Consider the following 24,195-nt stretch of genomic DNA (forward strand, 5'->3'; position numbering starts at 1 on the left):
CATAATGAGGTCCTGGTTATGGGGGACTTTAACTGTTGTGAATTCTGTGGCCAAGCTCCCTCCTGTGGTCGTGAGTGGTACTGCGGCTGGTTCTGTCTATAAGCTTCCTTTGGTGGATGAGAGTGGTACTGCGGCTTCTGAGTTTCCTTCCTCAGGTGATGAGGTTAAGTCGTTAGGTGCTGCTCTATTTAACTCCACCTGGTGCTTTGATCCTGGCCTCCAGTCAATGTTCTAGTATTGGTCTTGCTTCCTCCTGGATCGTTCCTGTGGCCTCTCTATCCTGCATGAGCTAAGTTCTGCTTGTTTTATTTTTGTTTGCTATATTTTCTGTCCAGCTTGCTATATTGGTTTTTCTTGCTTGCTGGAAGCTCTGAGACGCAGAGGGAGCACCTCCATACCGTTAGTCGGTGTGGAGGGTCTTTTTGCCCCTCTGCGTGGTTGTTTGTAGGTTTTTGTGTTGACCGCAAAGCTATCTTTCCTATCCTCGGTCTATTCAGTAAGTCGGGCCTCACTTTGCTAAATCTATTTCATCTCTGTGTTTTTATTTCATCTTTACTCACAGTCATTATATGTGGGGGGCTGCCTTTTCCTTTGGGGAATTTCTCTGAGGCAAGGTAGGCTTATTTTTCTATCTTCAGGGCTAGTTAGTTTCTCAGACTGTGCCGAGTTGCATAGGGAGCGTTAGGCGCAATCCACGGCTACCTCTAGTGTGGTATGTTAGGATTAGGGATTGCGGTCAGCAGAGTTTCCACGTCTCAGAGCTCGTCCTATGTTTTTGGTAAAGGTCAGGTCACCTTGTGTGCTCTGAACTTCAAGGTCCATGGTGGTTCTGAATTACCTCATAACATTTAACTACCCGGATATTAATTGGGAAACAGAAACCTGTGAAACCCATAAAGGCAACAGGTTTCTGCTAATAACCAAGAAAAATTATCTTTCACAATTGATGCAGAATCCAACCAGAGGAGCAGCACTTTTAGACCTAATACTATCTTATAGACCTGACAGAATAACAAATCTGCAGGTGGTCGGGCATCTAGGAAATAGCGACCACAATATTGTACAGTTTCACCTCTCTTTCACTAGGGGGACTTGTCAGGGAGTCACAAAAACACTGAACTTTAGGAAGGCAAAGTTTGACCAGCTTAGAGATGCCCTTAATCTGGTAGACTGGGACAATATCCTCAGAAATAAGAATACAGATAATAAATGGGAAATGTTTAAGAACATCCTAAATAGGCACTGTAAGCGGTTTATACCTTGTGGGAATAAAAGGACTAGAAATAGGAAAAACCCAATGTGGCTAAACAAAGAAGTAAGACAGGCAATTAACAGTAAAAAGAAAGCATTTGCACTACTAAAGCAGGATGGCACCATTGAAGCTCTAAAAAAACTATAGGGAGAAAAATACTTTATCTAAAAAACTAATTAAAGCTGCCAAAAAGGAAACAGAGAAGCACATTGCTAAGGAGAGTAAAACTAATCCCAAACTGTTCTTCAACTATATCAATAGTAAAAGAATAAAAACTGAAAATGTAGGCCCCTTAAAAAATAGTGAGGAAAGAATGGTTGTAGATGACAAGGAAAAAGCTAACATATTAAACACCTTCTTCTCCACGGTATTCACGGTGGAAAATGAAATGCTAGGTGAAATCCCAAGAAACAATGAAAACCCTATATTAAGGGTCACTAATCTAACCCAAGAAGAGGTACGAAACCGGCTAAATAAGATTAAAATAGATAAATCTCCGGGTCCGGATGGCATACACCCACGAGTACTAAGAGAACTAAGTAATGTAATAGATAAACCATTATTTCTTATTTTTAGGGACTCTATAGCGACGGGGTCTGCTCTAAAAGTGAACCTGGAAATTATAGGCCAGTAAGTCTAACCTCTATTGTTGGTAAAATATTTGAAGGGTTTCTGAGGGATGTTATTCTGGATTATCTCAATGAGAATAACTGTTTAACTCCATATCAGCATGGGTTTATGAGAAATCGCTCCTGTCAAACCAATCTAATCAGTTTTTATGAAGAGGTAAGCTATAGGCTGGACCACGGTGAGTCATTGGACGTGGTATATCTCGATTTTTCCAAAGCGTTTGATACCGTGCCGCACAAGAGGTTGGTACACAAAATGAGAATGCTTGGTCTGGGGGAAAATGTGTGTAAATGGGTTAGTAACTGGCTTAGTGATAGAAAGCAGAGGGTGGTTATAAATGGTATAGTCTCTAACTGGGTCGCTGTGACCATTGGGGTACCGCAGGGGTTGGTATTGGGACCTGTTCTCTTCAACATATTCATTAATGATCTGGTAGAAGGTTTACACAGTAAAATATCGATATTTGCAGATGATACAAAACTATGTAAAGCAGTTAATACAAGAGAAGATAGTATTCTGCTACAGATGGATCTGGATAAGTTGGAAACTTGGGCTGAAAGGTGGCAGATGAGGTTTAACAATGATAAATGTAAGGTTATACACATGGGAAGAAGGAATCAATATCACCATTACACACTGAACGGGAAACCACTGGGTAAATCTGACAGGGAGAAGGACTTGGGGATCCTAGTTAATGATAAACTTACCTGGAGCAGCCAGTGCCAGGCAGCAGCTGCCAAGGCAAACAGGATCATGGGGTGCATTAAAAGAGGTCTGGATACACATGATGAGAGCATTATACTGCCTCTGTACAAATCCCTAGTTAGACCGCACATGGAGTACTGTGTCCAGTTTTGGGCACCGGTGCTCAGGAAGGATATAATGGAACTAGAGAGAGTACAAAGGAGGGCAACAATATTAATAAAGGGGATGGGAGAACTACAATACCCAGATAGATTAGCGAAATTAGGATTATTTAGTCTAGAAAAAAGATGACTGAGGGGCGATCTAATAACCATGTATAAGTATATAAGGGGACAATACAAATATCTAGCTGAGGATCTGTTTATACCAAGGAAGGTGACGGCACAAGGGGGCATTCTTTGCGTCTGGAGGAGAGAAGATTTTTCCACCAACATAGAAGTGGATTCTTTACTGTTAGAGCAGTGAGAATCTGGAATTGCTTGCCTGAGGAGGTGGTGATGGCGAACTCAGTCGAGGGGTTCAAGAGAGGCCTGGATGTCTTCCTGGAGCAGAACAATATTGTATCATACAATTATTAGGTTCTGTAGAAGGACGTAGATCTGGGGATTTATTATGATGGAATATAGGCTGAACTGGATGGACAAATGTCTTTTTTTCAGCCTTGCTAACTATTACTATGTTACTATGTTACCCAGAGTTGATGGAGCGGCAGCCATTTGTCCACAGGATCCAACAGCAAGATAAAGAAAGTGAACTAACAGCTTCCACCAGCACTGCTACAATACCCACGGACGCCACCAGCAACGCAACCAGCCTAAAACGGAAAAGATGCGCCTTCTGTCCAATGTCAAGCAATCACAAATCAAATGTGATATGTGACGGATGTGAAAAATATTCATGCAAAAGACATGTCAATTATACCTGTGACAATTGCAAAGAGTAAACTTTGCACCGTGTGAATTATTTATCATTTTACATTAAAAAAACTGAACTGTTAATTTTTTTGTTGGAAAATAATATAACTAAATTTAGTTTATTGCTATTAGTTATAGTTTACAGTTGGATAAATAATTATTTTTGTATGTGCAAATATGCATAAATATTCCAATAAAGCCATGTTAAATGTTGTGACACAAAAAAAAAGTAAGTTTTTCTTTCCAGTTTTCATTTGTTTATAAACAACCAGGTTCACATACAATATAATACTGCAAAAATTATTCAGTTAAAACACTTAAATTAGCTAAAAATCAAGACTTCATTAGGTCCGGTCAAAAATGACCGAAACATAAGTGTATAGTGGTAACGAACAAAAGAGCAGGATTAAGAAACAGGAGGTTTAGATGGTATTTTCCTGCTTCACTGCTTAGTAGTAAGTTGTGCTCCATGCAGGAGTCACAAATGAAAAATTAGTAAATATCTTCTGTCCTTCAACAGGAATTTTCTCATGCAGTTCCACACTGCGTGGTGCTGGGATCCGCTGTCCCATGATGACATCCATGTTATTTTCTATTATAACAGGAGATGGGGCTTTTCCTGACTCTGTGTCTGTCCAGTTTACATTTGAAAAGAAGGGGTGATTTCTTATTTTCCCATTTACCCCTAGCCGGACAGATTGGTCTTTGAAGAGGAGCCTGGATATAATATGAGCAGCAGCGTGGTCAGTGAGGTCTTCATATGATGGTTCATGGTAGATGACATTAATCTCAATCTCTTCACTGGTGTCTCCTTCAAATGGTGAGTCTTGGAGAATCATGTTGTATAATACGACACCAAAGGCGAATCAGTCTACACCGGCATCATAAATGTCTCCCATGATCATTTCTGGGGCGCCATACCCAGGTGTTCCTCCAAAATCACTGGCATTAAATCTCTCCTCAGACTCACATAGACATAGTCCAAAGTCTGTAATTTTGATGTGGCCATCGCCAGTCAGCAGGATGTTGTCCGGTTTTATATCCCGGTGGATGATGCCATTGGTGTGCAGGAATTGTAGGCCACAAACGATTTCTGCTGCCATAAATACTATAGAGTCCCTAGGAGGAATGGTACTATATATATAGTCATGCAGATCCCCTCCACTGGCCAGCTCGGTGACAAAATAGGCATGGTGTTCAGTCTGAAATGCAGCATGGCAGTGTGTTAGGAATCTGCTATTGTCGGTAATCTTCAGGACATGGTGTTCCACAAGGCTTTCAGGGTAGCAGATTAGGCTTTTCTTCTTTAGGATTTTAAGTGCCACATTTTCTCTCCGTATCTTGTCAGTGGCCAGCATAACCTTTCCATAACCCCCTTCTCCGAGTATACTACGGAAGATAAACTTATCCCTGGTGAGAGGGACAGTGGTCTTTATTTGTTTGTTACTGGGACCGCTACATTCCCCGGAGATGTCATCTTGAATGGCGGCTGGATCTTCCCGTTTCCTCTTTTTCCCAGTTCCTTCCTCTTCTGCTATACTCTTATTGCCTTTCGTGTTAATGGTCCTGGTAGGACCCACATTGGCGCTTTTCCTCTCTCTTGCAATCAGTCTTTTCAGAATGTTATGAGCTTGATTTCTGATGTATAACACAAGCTTGCCAGATGTTTTTTGTATAGTTTTTAAGAAGGGAATATTCTTAGTTCCCTCATTGTCAGGTAATACCTGATCAGCCTGCCCAGATTTCTTGGGGTCCTTCTTCCTAACCTTAGCTGGAAGTTCCTTGTTATTTGCAAGGTCTTGTCCATCTGGTGTTGTCGATGTTCTTCCCAGAATTACTGTCTTTTTTCTCTTTCTTTTCCCTGTGAAGTCCATATTTCGTCAGGCAACAACAGGGCAATTACCAAAAGAGCTTGGCACCCCCCCCCCCCCCCCCCCCAGCAGGAATAAGACCTCAGATGGAGAAGTTAAATTGTTTCGCCGGTGAATGTTACCATCACATGATCGGGACTGCAAAAAAAAAAACAAGTTCTGCTTACCTGACCGCGCTCCTGCTCTTTCCACGCAGATGAAACGTGCACTCGCCGGCGACTGACAATGATGTCAGACGCCGGCGACATGCACACTGGGACTGACGTCAGCTGCCAGCCTCAGATTGGCTGGCGGCTGTTAACTATTGACATGCGGGTGCGGGCCCGCACGTCAATAGCGTTAAACAGCTGCAGCGCCGGCCCAGTGACCCACCCCCAGGGCTGGCTCCAGGTTTTTGAGGGCCCCGGGCAAAAGAGTCTCAGTGGGTCCCCCCTTTAACACATACCACGATTCATGATGCCCAGATACGGCAGAGAAATCTAGGTATAGTACAATGCCAGATTTCACTTCTAACATGAGTGACAGCTATTGCAAATTCTACAGTGTATATATACAGGAAGACACAAAAGAGAATAGTAAAACCAAAAACACTCAGTTTGAAAAAATGTTGCAGTAATCCGCAAGTGCTAGTAAAAGATGTAAAAAACAGGGTATTTGGTTGATACGTTTTTTGCAAAAAATGTATACTAAGCTGCTCTACCAATCTTCACGGTATACCCTTATCAGAGCAGTCCTAACTAATGTATGCAAACCCTATCTGATGTATTTAAAAACCTGATCATCTGTATATAACCTGTGTGAACAGGGTTCAGAGAGGAAAAATCCATGTGTGCATACAGGGTAGAACAGCTTTTGTGCAGATAGCCCAAGAGGAGTGGTGGAACTCCCCAGTCTTGTAGACACAAGAGAACAATTATGGAAACAGGAACACATGGGCTACTTGCACAGTGAACAAGTCTGTATGATCATGTTCACACACCACCAAGAAACCTGAAGACACAAAAGAGAATAGTAAAACCAAAAACACTCAGTTTGAAAAAATGTTGCAGTAATCCGCAAGTGCTAGTAAAAGATGTAAAAAACAGGGTATTTGGTTGATACGTTTTTTGCAAAAATTGTATACTAAGCTGCTCTACCAATCTTCACGGTATACCCTTATCAGAGCAGTCCTAACTAATGTATGCAATCCCTATCTGATGTATTTAAAAACCTGATCATCTGTATATAACCTGTGTGAACAGGGTTCAGAGAGGAAAAATCCATGTGTGCATACAGGGTAGAACAGCTTTTGTGCAGATAGCCCAAGAGGAGTGGTGGAACTCCCCAGTCTTGTAGACACAAGAGAACAATTATGGAAACAGGAACACATGGGCTACTTGCACAGTGAACAAGTCTGTATGATCATGTTCACACACCACCAAGAAACCTGAAGACACAAAAGAGAATAGTAAAACCAAAAACACTCAGTTTGAAAAAATGTTGCAGTAATCCGCAAGTGCTAGTAAAAGATGTAAAAAACAGGGTATTTGGTTGATACGTTTTTTGCAAAAAATGTATACTAAGCTGCTCTACCAATCTTCACGGTATACCCTTATCAGAGCAGTCCTAACTAATGTATGCAATCCCTATCTGATGTATTTAAAAACCTGATCATCTGTATATAACCTGTGTGAACAGGGTTCAGAGAGGAAAAATCCATGTGTGCATACAGGGTAGAACAGCTTTTGTGCAGATAGCCCAAGAGGAGTGATGGAACTCCCCAGTCTTGTAGACACAAGAGAACAATTATGGAAACAGGAACACATGGGCTACTTACACAGTGAACAAGTCTGTATGATCATGTTCACACACCACCAAGAAACCTGAAGACACAAAAGAGAATAGTAAAACCAAAAACACTCAGTTTGAAAAAATGTTGCAGTAATCCGCAAGTGCTAGTAAAAGATGTAAAAAACAGGGTATTTGGTTGATACGTTTTTTGCAAAAAATGTATACTAAGCTGCTCTACCAATCTTCACGGTATACCCTTATCAGAGCAGTCCTAACTAATGTATGCAATCCCTATCTGATGTATTTAAAAACCTGATCATCTGTATATAACCTGTGTGAACAGGGTTCAGAGAGGAAAAATCCATGTGTGCATACAGGGTAGAACAGCTTTTGTGCAGATAGCCCAAGAGGAGTGGTGGAACTCCCCAGTCTTGTTGACACAAGAGAACAATTATGGAAACAGGAACACATGGGCTACTTGCACAGTGAACAAGTCTGTATGATCATGTTCACACACCACCAAGAAACCTGAAGACACAAAAGAGAATAGTAAAACCAAAAACACTCAGTTTGAAAAAATGTTGCAGTAATCCGCAAGTGCTAGTAAAAGATGTAAAAAACAGGGTATTTGGTTGATACGTTTTTTGCAAAAAATGTATACTAAGCTGCTCTACCAATCTTCACGGTATACCCTTATCAGAGCAGTCCTAACTAATGTATGCAATCCCTATCTGATGTATTTAAAAACCTGATCATCTGTATATAACCTGTGTGAACAGGGTTCAGAGAGGAAAAATCCATGTGTGCATACAGGGTAGAACAGCTTTTGTGCAGATAGCCCAAGAGGAGTGGTGGAACTCCCCAGTCTTGTAGACACAAGAGAACAATTATGGAAACAGGAACACATGGGCTACTTGCACAGTGAACAAGTCTGTATGATCATGTTCACACACCACCAAGAAACCTGAAGACACAAAAGAGAATAGTAAAACCAAAAACACTCAGTTTGAAAAAATGTTGAAGTAATCCGCAAGTGCTAGTAAAAGATGTAAAAAACAGGGTATTTGGTTGATACGTTTTTTGCAAAAAATGTATACTAAGCTGCTCTACCAATCTTCACGGTATACCCTTATCAGAGCAGTCCTAACTTATGTATGCAATCCCTATCTGATGTATTTAAAAACCTGATCATCTGTATATAACCTGTGTGAACAGGGTTCAGAGAGGAAAAATCCATGTGTGCATACAGGGTAGAACAGCTTTTGTGCAGATAGCCCAAGAGGAGTGGTGGAACTCCCCAGTCTTGTAGACACAAGAGAACAATTATGGAAACAGGAACACATGGGCTACTTGCACAGTGAACAAGTCTGTATGATCATGTTCACACACCACCAAGAAACCTGAAGACACAAAAGAGAATAGTAAAACCAAAAACACTCAGTTTGAAAAAATGTTGCAGTAATCCGCAAGTGCTAGTAAAAGATGTAAAAAACAGGGTATTTGGTTGATACGTTTTTTGCAAAAAATGTATACTAAGCTGCTCTACCAATCTTCACGGTATACCCTTATCAGAGCAGTCCTAACTAATGTATGCAATCCCTATCTGATGTATTTAAAAACCTGATCATCTGTATATAACCTGTGTGAACAGGGTTCAGAGAGGAAAAATCCATGTGTGCATACAGGGTAGAACAGCTTTTGTGCAGATAGCCCAAGAGGAGTGGTGGAACTCCCCAGTCTTGTTGACACAAGAGAACAATTATGGAAACAGGAACACATGGGCTACTTGCACAGTGAACAAGTCTGTATGATCATGTTCACACACCACCAAGAAACCTGAAGACACAAAAGAGAATAGTAAAACCAAAAACACTCAGTTTGAAAAAATGTTGCAGTAATCCGCAAGTGCTAGTAAAAGATGTAAAAAACAGGGTATTTGGTTGATACGTTTTTTGCAAAAAATGTATACTAAGCTGCTCTACCAATCTTCACGGTATACCCTTATCAGAGCAGTCCTAACTAATGTATGCAATCCCTATCTGATGTATTTAAAAACCTGATCATCTGTATATAACCTGTGTGAACAGGGTTCAGAGAGGAAAAATCCATGTGTGCATACAGGGTAGAACAGCTTTTGTGCAGATAGCCCAAGAGGAGTGGTGGAACTCCCCAGTCTTGTAGACACAAGAGAACAATTATGGAAACAGGAACACATGGGCTACTTGCACAGTGAACAAGTCTGTATGATCATGTTCACACACCACCAAGAAACCTGAAGACACAAAAGAGAATAGTAAAACCAAAAACACTCAGTTTGAAAAAATGTTGAAGTAATCCGCAAGTGCTAGTAAAAGATGTAAAAAACAGGGTATTTGGTTGATACGTTTTTTGCAAAAAATGTATACTAAGCTGCTCTACCAATCTTCACGGTATACCCTTATCAGAGCAGTCCTAACTTATGTATGCAATCCCTATCTGATGTATTTAAAAACCTGATCATCTGTATATAACCTGTGTGAACAGGGTTCAGAGAGGAAAAATCCATGTGTGCATACAGGGTAGAACAGCTTTTGTGCAGATAGCCCAAGAGGAGTGGTGGAACTCCCCAGTCTTGTAGACACAAGAGAACAATTATGGAAACAGGAACACATGGGCTACTTGCACAGTGAACAAGTCTGTATGATCATGTTCACACACCACCAAGAAACCTGAAGACACAAAAGAGAATAGTAAAACCAAAAACACTCAGTTTGAAAAAATGTTGCAGTAATCCGCAAGTGCTAGTAAAAGATGTAAAAAACAGGGTATTTGGTTGATACGTTTTTTGCAAAAAATGTATACTAAGCTGCTCTACCAATCTTCACGGTATACCCTTATCAGAGCAGTCTAACTAATGTATGCAATCCCTATCTGATGTATTTAAAAACCTGATCATCTGTATATAACCTGTGTGAACAGGGTTCAGAGAGGAAAAATCCATGTGTGCATACAGGGTAGAACAGCTTTTGTGCAGATAGCCCAAGAGGAGTGGTGGAACTCCCCAGTCTTGTAGACACAAGAGAACAATTATGGAAACAGGAACACATGGGCTACTTGCACAGTGAACAAGTCTGTATGATCATGTTCACACACCACCAAGAAACCTGAAGACACAAAAGAGAATAGTAAAACCAAAAACACTCAGTTTGAAAAAATGTTGCAGTAATCCGCAAGTGCTAGTAAAAGATGTAAAAAACAGGGTATTTGGTTGATACGTTTTTTGCAAAAAATGTATACTAAGCTGCTCTACCAATCTTTTGTGTCTTCAGGTTTCTTGGTGGTGTGTGAACATGATCATACAGACTTGTTCACTGTGCAAGTAGCCCATGTGTTCCTGTTTCCATAAGTGTATATATACAGGATAGGAGGAGAGGTACTGTGCAGTGTATATATACAGGGCAGTGGTACTGTGCAGTGTATATATACAGGGCAGTGGTACTGTGCAGTGTATATATACAGGAGGAGTGGTACTGTGCAGTGTATATATACAGGAGGAGTGGTACTGTGCAGTGTATATATACAGGGCAGTGGTACTGTGCAGTGTATATATACAGGGCAGTGGTACTGTGCAGGGTATATATACAGGGCAGTGGTCCTGTGCAGTGTATATATGAGAATGAAAGAGGAATCCAGCTCAGGAAAGTAGATAAAATCAAAAGTTTTTATTCCAAAATATTTTAAAAAAGAGGAAACACTGCATGTAAAAAATCAGCAATATCCAATGAACGGAAGGACGACCATGATACAGCTGAACGCGTTTCGAACACTAGGTGTTCTTAGTCCACAGCCACAGTCTGTGGACTAAGAACACCTAGTGTTCGAAACGCGCTCAGCTGTATCATGGTCGTCCTTCCGTTCATTGGATATTGCTGATTTTTGACATGCAGTGTTTCCTCTTTTTTAAAATATTTTGGAATAAAAACTTTTGATTTTATCTACTTTCCTGAGCTGGATTCCTCTTTCATTCTCATCGTTTCCAGAGAGCCTTGGCAGAAGCTCTTTCCGTGCTCGGACTGAATAAATCCCATGGAGATTACTCAAAAAGGGTGAGCTGAAATTTTGTGTGTGTTTTTGCAGTGTATATATACAGGGCAGTGGTGCTGTGCAGTGTATATATACAGGAGGAGTGGTACTGTGCAGTGTATATATACAGGGCAGTGGTACTGTGCAGTGTATATATACAGGGCAGTGGTCCTGTGCAGTGTATATATACAGGGCAGTGGTACTGTGCAGTGTATATATACAGGGGAGTGATGGTACTGTGCAGTGTATATATTTCAGCAGCCGCCCAGGCCCCCAGCACCTGTCCTGTATATATATTATATATACTGTCATGCAGGCTGTACAGATACAGTATATACATATACAGGACAGGTGCTGGGGGCCTGGGCGGCTGCTGAAGTATATATATATCAACTGTGGCTGCCCCAGGTCACCCAGACTGTCAGAATACAAAGATACATCCCACTCACTCAGGGCGGCAAGGAAGGAGCTCCTCCAGAATCTGACTGTCCTAATAACTGTTCACTTCACAGCAGCCAGCGAGGGGCGGGCGGAGGAGCAGAGCAGGAGAAGTGCTCTCTCCGCCCACAAACAAAGTCACGCTGCATTCTTAACCCCGATGTGCCTGCACTGCCTGGCCCTGCACTGAATGAAAAGATGCTTGTGCCAGCAGGGCTAGATGCCCGCCCCCCGCATTGTGCCGCCCGGGGCGGCCCCCTCCCCCCGCACCCCTCTTCCTACGCCACTGAGTCAAAGCCAACCACAACTGAAGCTCAATGGCTGCAGTCAGTTGTCTATGGAACTTTGTGGAATGTGATGTCACAATGTAGGTGATGTCAGCAGATGTATGCGAGTGTTCCATCACTGCAGAAAATGAAAGTCGCGGGTAGGGGCGGGGCTTAGTTACCATTGACTATAATGGAGTCTGTTGAGTGGGTAATATTTAATGACCTGAAGCTGGAAATCGGTGACGCTTCATGGGATAAATGACACCAGGAATAAGCAACAGAAGTTTTAAATTTGTTTTAATTTATTTTTTGGTAGGTTATTTTGCATAGGGCAGTGATTATACACATTATCAGTTCTTTAATGTAAAACTATAAAAAAAAGTATATTAAATATAATTATAAAATTATTTCTGTTCATTTTACTTAAAACACAAAATTCTACTGCGGAAGGGCTAAGAAAATATTCTTGTGAACAAATCTTGTGACAATTACCCAGATATCAAGAGCTTCCAAAAGCTAATTTTGCCTAAATATGGTATGTTGGATAGTTAAAGAGATTTTTCCAAGTAGTCAGTGTTTCGGAGGTCTATATTACACCTCTCCCAGGATCTTATATGGTGAGTCTTCATAACTAAGCTGCAGTATGGAGATTTATGATGGCATATCTGGGCAAATGAGTTTATCACAGCTTCATACAGGTCTTTACCTAATGATTCTACATGGCAACTTGACTGGCTGGGCAATTATCAAGAGAGAGACTAGAAGGAGACAAAGCGCAAATATGGTCTTATCTGGGAAACAGATATGGAGGAGATGGCACAATCGCGCTTACCTGGTTTGGGTTGTGTACACACATCCACTAAGAGCGCTTGAGGCGGCTGCAGACCCTCGAGGAGGCAGTGTATAAGCAATGGAAAAAACAGATGGGTTACCTTAGGATGAAGAATGACGGATACCAATATAAGTAATAAGGGGTTTATTCGTCAACGCGCTTCGAAGCATATAGCTACTTCATCAGGACAACCACGATCTTAGCTGTCTTCAAAAGGAGATTTGTAGTTAAAATTCTGCGCTGCCGCTAAGATGAATTTGAGTAAAGTTGATTCACAGTGGTTTTATTCAACACGTTTCAGGGGTCTCATGCCCCCTTCATCAGGAAATACCACACAGAACATACAGGCATCACAGGTATAAATAGTTTTGCTAGGTTACAAAAAATACCACTGTGAATCAACTTTACTCTCCTGAAATTCATCTTAGCGGCAGCGCAGAATTTTAACTACAAATCTCCTTTTGAAGACATTATTTTCTCTGGTCGGTGAAGACCTGTGGATCTGCAGCAGCCGCTATCTCTATGCTCTAATCTCATCCTAACCAGGTTAGCAAATTTTGGTATATATTCTCCTCTTTGTAACGTGGATAAGACCCTATTGCGCTCTTTGTCTCCCCATTGTTTTACGATCTTAGCTGGGCATTCTGCAGGCTGGAAAAGCTGGACATTGTCTCCAGCATTCTGCCTCCAGTGTCTCCAGCATTCTGCCTCCAGTGTCTCCAGCATTCTGCCCCCAGTGTCTCCAGCATTCTGCCCCCAGTGTCTCCAGGATTCTGCCCCCAGTGTCTCCAGGATTCTGCCCCCAGTGTCTCCAGGATTCTGCTCCGAGTGTCTCCAGGATTCTGCCCCCAGTGTCTCCAGGATTCTGCTCCGAGTGTTTCCAGTATTCTGCCCCCAGCGTCTCCACGATTTTGCCCCCAGAATTCTGACCCCAGTGTCTCCAGCATTCTGCTCCCAGTGTCTCCAGCATTCTGCCCCCAGTGTCTCCAGGATTCTGCCCCCAGTGTCTCCAGGATTCTGCCCCCAGTGTCTCCAGGATTCTGCCCCCAGTGTCTCCAGGATTCCGCCCCCATTATTCTGCCCCCAGCGTCTCCAGGATTCTGCCCCCAGTATTCTGCCCCCAGCGTCTCCAGGGTTCTGCCCCTAGTGTCTCCAGCATTCTGTCCCCAGTGTCTCCAGCATTCTGCCCCCAGTGTCTCCAGCATTCTGCCTCCAGTGTCTCCAGCATTCTGTCCCCAGTGTCTCCAGCATTCTGCCCCCAATGTCTCCAGGATTCTACCCCCAGTGTCTCCGGGATTCTGCCCCCAGCGTCTCCAGCATTCTTCCTCCACCTCCGTATCTCCAGCAATCTTCCTCATACCCCCCCCCCCTCCATGTCTCCAGCATTCTTCATCCCCCAAGTGGTCCCCCGCTGCCTCTTCTGCTCCGTCGTCCGCAGCCACGTGGCACACCGCACGCTACTCTGCTCCGGAATGAGGAAGTGGAGCAGGGCAGCGTGTGACGTCATGAACTGGACCATGATGCACCAGGCCGTGGGCGGCGGCTTAAAGCTACAGCGCTTATTTCCACTGCATTTACAGCACTGTGGGTGTCTCTGTTACACCACAGTGTTGTTGGCATTCAGCAGTCTGAATAAAATGTCAGGGGCCCAAGCGGAGCGCGGACCGGGCTGCCAGCGTGCTCGGGCCCCCATTTTTGCTCCTAATCACCGGGCCCCATACTGTAGTAATGGCTGTAATGCCCTGATGGCGGCCCTGGTGGAGGGTTAATACATTTTTTTAGCGTTAGTGTTTTGTATGTTCTCCCCGTGTTTGTGTGGGTTTCCTCCGGGTACTCTGGTTTCCTCCCACACTCCAAAGACATACTGATAGGGAATGTAGATTGTGAGCCCCATCGGGGACAGCGATGATAATGTGTGCAAACTGTAAAGAGCTGCGGAATATGTTAGCGCTGTAAAAAAATAAAGATTATTATTATTAGCGTTATACCAACCCTATTTACACACAATGAATCTCAGGTAAATAAAGTGTAGTACAAAAATGAATATTAAAATATAATTTATTCAACAAAATTAAACTAACAAAAGGTGCTAGGACTAAAAAGAGGGATCTAATTCCAAAGTGTGCAACAAAATCCAATAGCGGTAAGGCTACTTTCACACATCAGGTTTTTTTGCATCAGGCACAGTCTGATTGTGAAAAACTGATGCGAAGGAACTGTTTTTTTCGACGGATCCGACTATCAAATTCAGATAATTGGATAAAAAAAAATTTGGAGCATGCTCAGTTTAAAAAAACAGAATCCGGCGCCGGAATCCGCCATTTTCCGGATCCAGCACCTTCTGGCTCCCATAGGCCTCCATTCTAGCAAACAGCCGGAGCGCCAGATCCTGCGCTTCCGGCTGTTTCGCCGGAGACAAAAAACGTTGCTATGGACGTTTTTTCCAGAAACCGGAAATGGCAGATTTGCCGGATCCAGCAAAAACCAGACGAAACGCAATGTCATTCGATGCAATCCGGCACTAATACAAGTCTATGGGGAAAAAACGGATCCCGCGGCAACATTCGCCGGATCCAGTTTTTGGAAATTTAGCCGGATTGAGCCTAACAGCGAAAACCTGATGTGTGAAAGTAGCCTAAAACAACTGATATTCCTCATCTGCTCAGATTAAACTAAAGAGATGTCTACAACTAGCAATAGAAAGTGCGTTAGAGTTATAGGGTTAGTAACCCAGGAATCTGAATAGGAGAATCAGAAAACCGCCTAACAGGTAATGACTATATAGTTTTATAATAAGCCCTAAAAAAAACCCTACTAACATGCCCATAATACTGTGACTACAAAGAGTCATAAAATTAAGGCGCGGGATATAAATAAATAAAGTAGGTATACGTTCTATACCTGTCCTGGCAGTACTGCTGTGGAGGGCTGCCACTAGGAATTTCGGGGCCCCATACTGGCAAAATTTTTGGGGCCCCCCTTGAGACTCCGCCCAGGCTCCACCACAGCCCCACCTCCACCTCTCGTACCATCCACAGTCCCACTGCCCTCTCTTGCAAAAACTCTGCACCACATCCTTACCAATCACACATTTACAGTTCCCATCACCACATACATGGCCAGCAGCTTTTGTTTTGGCCAAAAGATTTTTTAATCCACCACCACTAAACATTTGTTAAAATATCCAATACAATTGAGGTATATTTTTATTTTTCAATTTTTCAATGACCAATAATATCAAAAACAAGGAAACATACCGCCACACCATGATCAGACACCATATTACTGCCACATAGTAACCTATAATACCACATACAAGAAACAAATCCTGCCACACCATGTCCAGATCACATATTACCACCACATGGTGACCAATAATACCACATATAAGGGACAACTACCACCACACCATGACCAGACCACATATTACCACCACAGTGACCAAATAATAGCACATACAAGGGACAAATACCACCACACCTTGGCCGGACAACATATTACCACCGCATATGGACTGAATACTGCAATACTGATCATTAATAATAAAAAAACACAATACTATCACCATAAGTGCCATTATACACAGGAGATCTGTACTTAGTATGCAGTGTCTGGGTACAGGTAACACACTAACTCACCAGTGACGTCTCTTGGTGAAGTCCTTTAGCCTCGCTTTCCATCTTCATCCAGCACAGACCGCCATCACTTCTTCCAGCCAGGGCTCGTCTCTGCAGGAAATAACATAGTTATCTAGAGCTCCGCTTGCAGAACACGTCGCTTAATTTTTCCCGACTTCTATACTACACCAGATGAAGAAAAAAAAGTGACCTAGTGTTGCTCTGCACAGTAACAGTACCGCCCCCCCATTTAAAACAGTATCCTCAAAAAATAAAATAAATACATCACTGCAGTAATAATATTCCTTAATTAGCCCCTATGGTAATAATATCCACATCCTGGCCCCCGTGTATCTCATTCCTGGCTCCAGCCATATGTTGTCCCATCCTGCCCTCATGAGTATACATTCTGCCCCCATATGATCTCCCCATCCTGCCCCATCTGTTTCATGATCTTGACCCATCTGTCCCATTATCCTGCCGCCCCATCTGTCTCCATCGTATCAATTCTGCCCCGTGATCCTGCACCATGATGCTGCCCCATCTGTCTCTATCCTGCCCCATCTGTCTCCATCCTGTCTCACATCCTGCGCCCTCGCAGCACCTTATTCCTATGCCAGCAGCATCTGCGTCTAAGTGATCACATGTCCCCGCTTATGAAGGGAATGAATAGTAACCTCACTCCACGCCTATGGGAGTGGAGAGTGGTTACCTTATTGAGCGGGCACCCATGATAGCTCTGCAGCTGCTGGAAGCCGGCGCCTGCGGCTGTAACTGCGCTATAAGAAAAATGAATTCTCACTGACAGTACAGTGAATATTCATTTCTCTTTAGCTGCAGGCACACGCTTTAGCCAGAACATTCTGCTCCTGCCTCCTGTGACCAGCTGCTCCACCGCTTCCCCTGCCTGCCGTCTTCTAGTCCTGAGGAGATGGCGTGCGTGCCCACTGGGAGGGCTCTGTGTTCCCCCTCTGGCACACGTGCCATAGGTTCACCGCCCCTGGTCTATGTGATCATTAGGCTGGATGATTCCATAGCCAAAGTCATTGTGTTCATTGAACCAACAATAAATGGTGACAAATTTGACATCAGATAATTCTGGTGGTTGTAGTTTTTGTGGTACGCTGAAAATGTCTTCCGATTCTTGAGGTACTGGATGTATAAAATGAAAGTGACTGTTTTCCTTATGTATAGTATGAATGTACAGTACAGCAGATATTCACCTACAGGTATCTAAGTCAATGACCATTAGATTCTACTGCGCAGGCGGCACCAGCAACATCTTAATGGAGCCAATATTTTTTTCTCCAGCAAAATGTCACCTGCGGATGATGGTACTGCGCAAACGCATCCGCCGGCACCATTTTGATTAAGATAATTTTTTTTCCAACAAAATTATATGACAAAATCAAATGAAATCAGGCATATTATCCACTTAATCATGCTACATCACAGGCGCCAGTGCCTGCCTGATGGATGTTAATTTTTTTTCAAACATCATTCTATGCAGTATGTAAAAACGCATCATGTGCACAAAAATTGTGGAATGCATTCTAAATGATGGGATGCATAATGTATGCGTTTCTTTCGTGTTTTTATAGCGAACGCAAAAAAAAAACACGAAAAATCTGTAACGTGTGCACACAGCCTGAGGCTGCCGTCACACTAGCAGTATTTGGTCAGTATTTTACATCAGTATTTGTAAGCCAAAACCAGGAGTGGAACAAATAGAGGAAAAGTATAATAGAAACATATGCACCACTTCTGCATTTATCACCCACTCCTGGTTTTGGCTTACAAATACTGATGTAAAATACTGACCAAATACTGAATGTGATGGCAGCCTATTATTGCATTGGGAACCTCCGAAAAATCCGCAAAAAAACGCACCAAAAACGCAGTAAAAAAGCGAGAAAAACGCGCAAAAAACGAATGCGGATTTCTTGCAGAAAATGTCCTATTTTGCTCAGGAAATTTCTGCAAGAAATCCTGAACATGTGCACAAACGATAAGTTCTATGTTTTATTTTACTAAGGATACCACAGTAGTTTATTACGTCCCAAAGAAACACAAGCAGGTAATTCTGATGAGCACAATTCATTATGATAGTGAAATCAGTAATAGAGTCGACAGAAAACCGGATATCATTTTACATTAGAATGCTACAAAAGGGGCTGTTGATACTATAGAAGATCAACTGATAGGCACTTACACCTGTAAGCGCAAAACAAATCGGTGGCCAATGGTGATTTTTTACAATATGCTTGATGTGTCAGCATACAATGCATTCGTGCTATGGAAAGAAATAGACCCAAATTGGAACAAAAATAAACTATATAAGAGAAGACTTTTTGTAGAGGAGTTGGGAAAATCACTGGTTAGGCCATATATTGAAGAACGAAAGGTAACACCCAGAGTTGATGGAGCGGCAGCCATTTGTCCACAGGATCCAACAGCAAGATAAAGAAAGTGAACTAACAGCTTCCACCAGCACTGCTACAATACCCACGGACGTCACCAGCAACGCAACCAGCCTAAAACGGAAAAGATGCGCCTTCTGTCCAATGTCAAGCAATCACAAATCAAATGTGATATGTGACGGATGTGAAAAACATTTATGCAAAAGACATGTCAATTATACCTGTGACAATTGCAAAGAGTAAATTTTGCACCGTGTGAATTACCGTATATACTCGAGTATAAGCCGACCTGAGTATAAGCCGACCCCCCTAATTTTGCCACAAAAAACTGGGAAAACTTATTGACTCGAGTATAAGCCTAGGGTGGAAAATGCAGTAGCTACTCGTAAATTTGAAAAATAAAAATAGATGCTCCATACCGTTCATTATTGCCCCATAGATGCTCCATATACAACTGTGCTATATAGAATGCTCTATACCGTTCATTATGGCCCCATAGATGCTCCATATAAAGCTGTGCCATATATATATTGCTCTGCACCGTTGATTATGGCCCCATAGATGCTCCTTATAAAGCTGTGCCCCATATATTGCTCTGCACCGTTGATTATGGCCCCATAGATGCTCCTTATAAAGCTGTGCCCCATATATATTGCTCTGCACCGTTGATTATGGCCCCATAGATGCTCCTTATAAAGCTGTGCCATATATAATGCTCTGCACCGTACTTTTTGGCCCCATAGATGCTCCTTATATAATGCTGTGCCATATATAATGCTCTGCACCGTTCTTTATGGCCCCATAGATGCTCCTTATATAATGCTGCTGGTGCTGCCATAAAAAAAAAAAAAATCACATACTCACCTCTCTTGCTCAGGACGCCGGCGCTTTCAATATTTACCTGCTCCTCGTGCGGCTCCGTCTCCAGCACTGATGCTCAGCAGAGGGCGCGCACTGACTACGTCACAGCGCCCTCTAACCTGAGCGTCACTGCTAGAGGACGCTGCAGATGGAGCCGCACCGGAGCGAGGAGCAGGTAAATATCGCGCAGCGCTGCGCTCCCCTTACCTGCTCCCGGCGCGGTCCCTGCAGTCCCTGGCTTCCCCGGCGCTGCAGCTTCTTCCTGTAATTGAGCGGTCACATGGCACCGATCATTTACAGCAATGAATATGTGGCTCCTCCCCTATGGGAGGTGGAGCCGCCTATTCATTTCTGTAATGAGCGGTGCCATGTGACCGCTCAGTACAGGAAGAATCTGCAGCGCCGGGGAAGCCAGGGACTGCAGGGACCGCGCCACAGCAGGTAAGTATAACTACACAGCCCCCGCTCCCCCTCACCTGCCGACCCCCGGGTATATGACTCGAGTATAAGCCGAGAGGGGGACTTTCAGCCCAAAAATATGGGCTGAAAATCTCGGCTTATACTCGAGTATATACAGTATTTATCATTTTACATTAAAAAAAACTGAACTGTTAATTTTTTTGTTGGAAAATAATATTACTAAATTTAGTTTATTGCTATTAGTTATAGTTTACAGTTGGATAAATAATCATTTTTATATGTGCAAATATGCATAAATATTCCAATAAAGCCATGTTAAATGTTGTGACACAAAAAAAAAGTAAGTTTTTCTTTCCAGTTTTCATTTGTTTATAAACAACCAGGTTCACATACAATGTAATACTGCAAAAATTATTCAGTTAAAACACTTAAATTAGCTAAAAATCAAGACTTTATTAGGTCCGGTCAAAAATGACCGAAACATAAGTGTATAGTGGTAACGAACAGAATAGCAGGATTAAGAAACAGGAGGTTTAGATGGTATTTTCCTGCTTCACTGCTTAGTAGTAAGTTGTGCTCCATGCAGGAGTCACAAACGAAAAATTAGTAAATATCTTCTGTCCTTCAACAGGAATTTTCTCATGCAGTTCCACACTGCGTGGTGCTGGGATCTGCTGTCCCATGATGACATCCATGTTATTTTCTATTATAACAGGAGATGGGGCTTTTCCTGTCTCTATGTCTGTCCAGTTTACATTTGAAAAGAAGGGGTGATTTCTTATTTTCCCATTTACCCCTAGCCGGACAGATTGGTCTTTGAAGAGGAGCCTGGATATAATGTCTGCAGCAGCGTAGTCAGTGAGGTCTTCATATGATGGTTCATGGTAGATGACATTATTCTCAATCTCTTCACTGGTGTCTCCTTCAAATGGTGAGTCTTGGAGGATCATGTTGTATAAAACAACACCGAAGGCGAACCAGTCTACACCGGCATCATAAAAGTCTCCCATGATCATTTCTGGGGCGCCATACCCAGGTGTTCCTCCGAAATCACTGGCATTAAATCTCTCCTCAGACTCACATAGACATAGTCCAAAGTCTGTAATTTTGATGTGGCCGTCACCAGTCAGCAGGATGTTGTCCGGTTTTATGTCCCGGTGGATGATGCCGTTGGTGTGCAGGAATTGTAGGCCACAAACGATTTCTGCTGCCATAAATACTATAGAGTCCCTCAGAGGAATGGTACTATATATATAGTCATGCAGATCCCCTCCACTGGCCAGCTCGGTGACAAAATAGGCATGGTGTTCAGTCTGAAATGCAGCATGGCAGTGTGTTAGGAATCTGCTATTGTGGGTAATCTTCAGGACATGGTGTTCCACAAGGCTTTCAGGGTAGCAGATTAGGCTTTTCTTCTTTAGGATTTTAAGTGCCACATTTTCTCTCCGTATGTTGTCAGTGGCCAGCATAACCTTTCCATAACCCCCTTCTCCGAGTATACTACGGAAGATAAAGTTATCCCTGGTGAGAGGGACAGTGGTCTTTATTTGTTTGTTACTGGGACCGCTACATTCGCCGGAGATGTCTTCTTGAATGGCGGCTGGATCTTCCCGTTTCCTCTTTTTCCCAGTTCCTTCCTCTTCTGCTATACTCTCATTGCCTTTCGTGTTAATGGTCCTGGTAGGACCCACATTGGCGCTTTTCCTCTCTCTTGCAATCAGTCTTTTCAGAATGTTATGAGCTTGATTTCTGATGTATAACACAAGCTTGCCAGATGTTTTCTGTATAGTTTTTAAGAAGGGAATATTCTTAGTTCCCTCATTGTCAGGTAATACCTGATCAGCCTGCCCAGATTTCTTGGGGTCCTTCTTCCTAACCTTAGCTGGAAGTTCCTTGTTATTTGCAAGGTCTTGTCCATCTGGTGTTGTCGATGTTCTTCCCAGAATTACTGTCTTTTTTCTCTTTCTTTTCCCTGTGAAGTCCATATTTCGTCAGGCAACAACAGGGCAATTACCAAAAGAAAAGTATGTAAAATTAGCAAAAATGCAATCCACACGTATATTGTAGTCAAAGCCAACCACAACTGAAGCTCAATGGCTGCAGTCAGTTGTCCATGGAATTTTGTGGAATGTGATGTCACAATGTAAGTGATGTCAGCAGATGTATGCGAGTGTTCCATCACTGCAGAAAATGAAAGTCGCGGTAGGGGCGGGGCTTAGTTACCATTGACTATAATGGAGTCTGTTGAGTGGGTGATATTTAATGACCTGAAGCTGGAAATCGGTGACGCTTCGTGGGATAAATGACACCAGGAATAAGCAACAGAAGTTTTAAATTTGTTTTAATTTATTTTTTGTTAGGTTATTTTGCATAGGGCAGTGATTATACACATTATCAGTTCTTTAATGTAAAACTGTAAAAAAAAAAGTATATTAAATATAAGTATAAAAAATATTTCTGTTAATTTTACTTAAAACACAAAATTCTACTGCGGAAGGGCTAAGAAAATATTCTTGTGAACAAATCTTGTGACAATTACCCAGATATCAAGAGCTTCCAAAAGCTAAAAAACAAATGGGTTACCATAGGATGAAGAATGACGGATACCAATATAAGTAATAAGGGGTTTATTCGTCAACGCGCTTCGAAGTATATAGCTACTTCATCAGGACAACCACGATCTTAGCTGGGCATTCTGCAGGCTGCAAAAGCTGGGCAACAACCATTATATAAAATGTTATCATCCATTTTATATATCTAGCATGCAGAAACAAAGGATAATATTGGCAGTGTTCTAGAACAACAGTTCAGTTTTAGGAGTTGTACTTTTGAATTACACCATTGATCTTACCATATAGTATACTGGAAAACTCGTCCCATAAAAAAAACAAACCCTTGGTTATAGTGATGGAAAAATATTAACGTTATCAGAAAAAAAAACTAAACAAATGCAACTAAAAATGATAGGACTTGGAAATTGCTCATTGGCACATTGTAGCCCAAGGTAAGATATTGCCCAATTTAGCTTCCCATCATTTTGAAACTTGAAAGTGGCGGCCATTGGGGAACTTCTTTTTACCAAAAATGTGATCTGCTATTTTATATTCTTTTGGCTGTTGTCAGACGCAGATACAAGCTGGCGCTTGAACCCATCAGCTTTATTCCTATTCCATATGACTGGGGGAGCATTTGTCCTCTGGACTCTCCATGAATTGATCAGATGTTCCCATTTTCGCTCACTCCTAGTGAAGTGATCTTCATTTGGTGTATGATCCAGCATTTTAACTCCCCGTTTCTTAATTATTTCTTTTTGTGGTATGACATACTCCCAAATGATTTGAGAAACACATTTCCACTTTTAATATAATATTATATATATATGTATATATATATATATATATATATATATATATATATATATATATATATATTAATATTTATTAATAAAAAAGTATTTTAACTATGGTTCAACACTGGCAACCTGTGTTCTCCAAGAGTCTATCCTTCCAGCTCAGTAGCTCAAAGTAAATGCCTTCACCTCTGAATGTTTCATTTTTTCCGATGTGAGTTCGGTTCCACTCTCAGTGAGACCGTGCTTCTCTCTTTTTTTTTCCAAAGATTTTATTTTGAGATAAAAAGGGAATAGGGAATGGAGGCGGGAGGGGAAGGGGGGGGGCATAAGGAAATATATCAACAATGTAACAAGCATAGTAATTTACATTATGGAGTAAGTAAGAATACATAGTGCCCAGTACTCTGGGGAAATGTGATGAGTTAACGAACAAACAAACACACAAGGCACAAAAGATTGCAAGCCAATTATGGCCAATCATATGTGAACAAGGATTTAACAGGATTAAACAGTTAACTAGTAGTCAAGGTATACAAATAAATGGTATTGCACCTAGAAGTTAAGGTACCGTCACATTAAGCGACGCTGCAGCGATATAGACAACGAGCCGAGCGCTGCAGCGTCGCTGTTTAGGTCGCTATAGAGACGTCAAACACGGCAACATCAGAACGATGCAGGAGCGATCCAGTGACGCACTTATCGTTCTCGCTGGTTGTTAGCTCCATGTAAAAACATTGCTGGCATCGTTGCTTTTGCTGTCAATCATGACGAATCACGCCGAC

At 42.2% G+C, this 24,195-nt stretch overlaps 1 protein-coding gene across 1 annotated transcript; it reads right to left on the bottom strand.

Moving 5' to 3' along the window:
* Positions 1–20,621: 20,621 nt before the first annotated feature.
* Positions 20,622–22,046, bottom strand: LOC138666818 (protein kinase C delta type-like). Its single transcript, XM_069754993.1, has one exon. The coding sequence runs from the start codon at positions 22,044–22,046 to the stop codon at positions 20,622–20,624; it is 1,425 nt and encodes a 474-aa protein (XP_069611094.1).
* Positions 22,047–24,195: the final 2,149 nt, after the last annotated feature.

Source organism: Ranitomeya imitator, chromosome 2, assembly GCF_032444005.1.
Source record: "Ranitomeya imitator isolate aRanImi1 chromosome 2, aRanImi1.pri, whole genome shotgun sequence".
NCBI classification, from domain to species: domain Eukaryota; kingdom Metazoa; phylum Chordata; class Amphibia; order Anura; family Dendrobatidae; genus Ranitomeya; species Ranitomeya imitator.

Bases quoted from the DNA above. Each gene is read 5' to 3' on its own strand.
- LOC138666818 (XM_069754993.1), bottom strand. From the start codon at position 22,046: ATGGACTTCACAGGGAAAAGAAAGAGAAAAAAGACAGTAATTCTGGGA.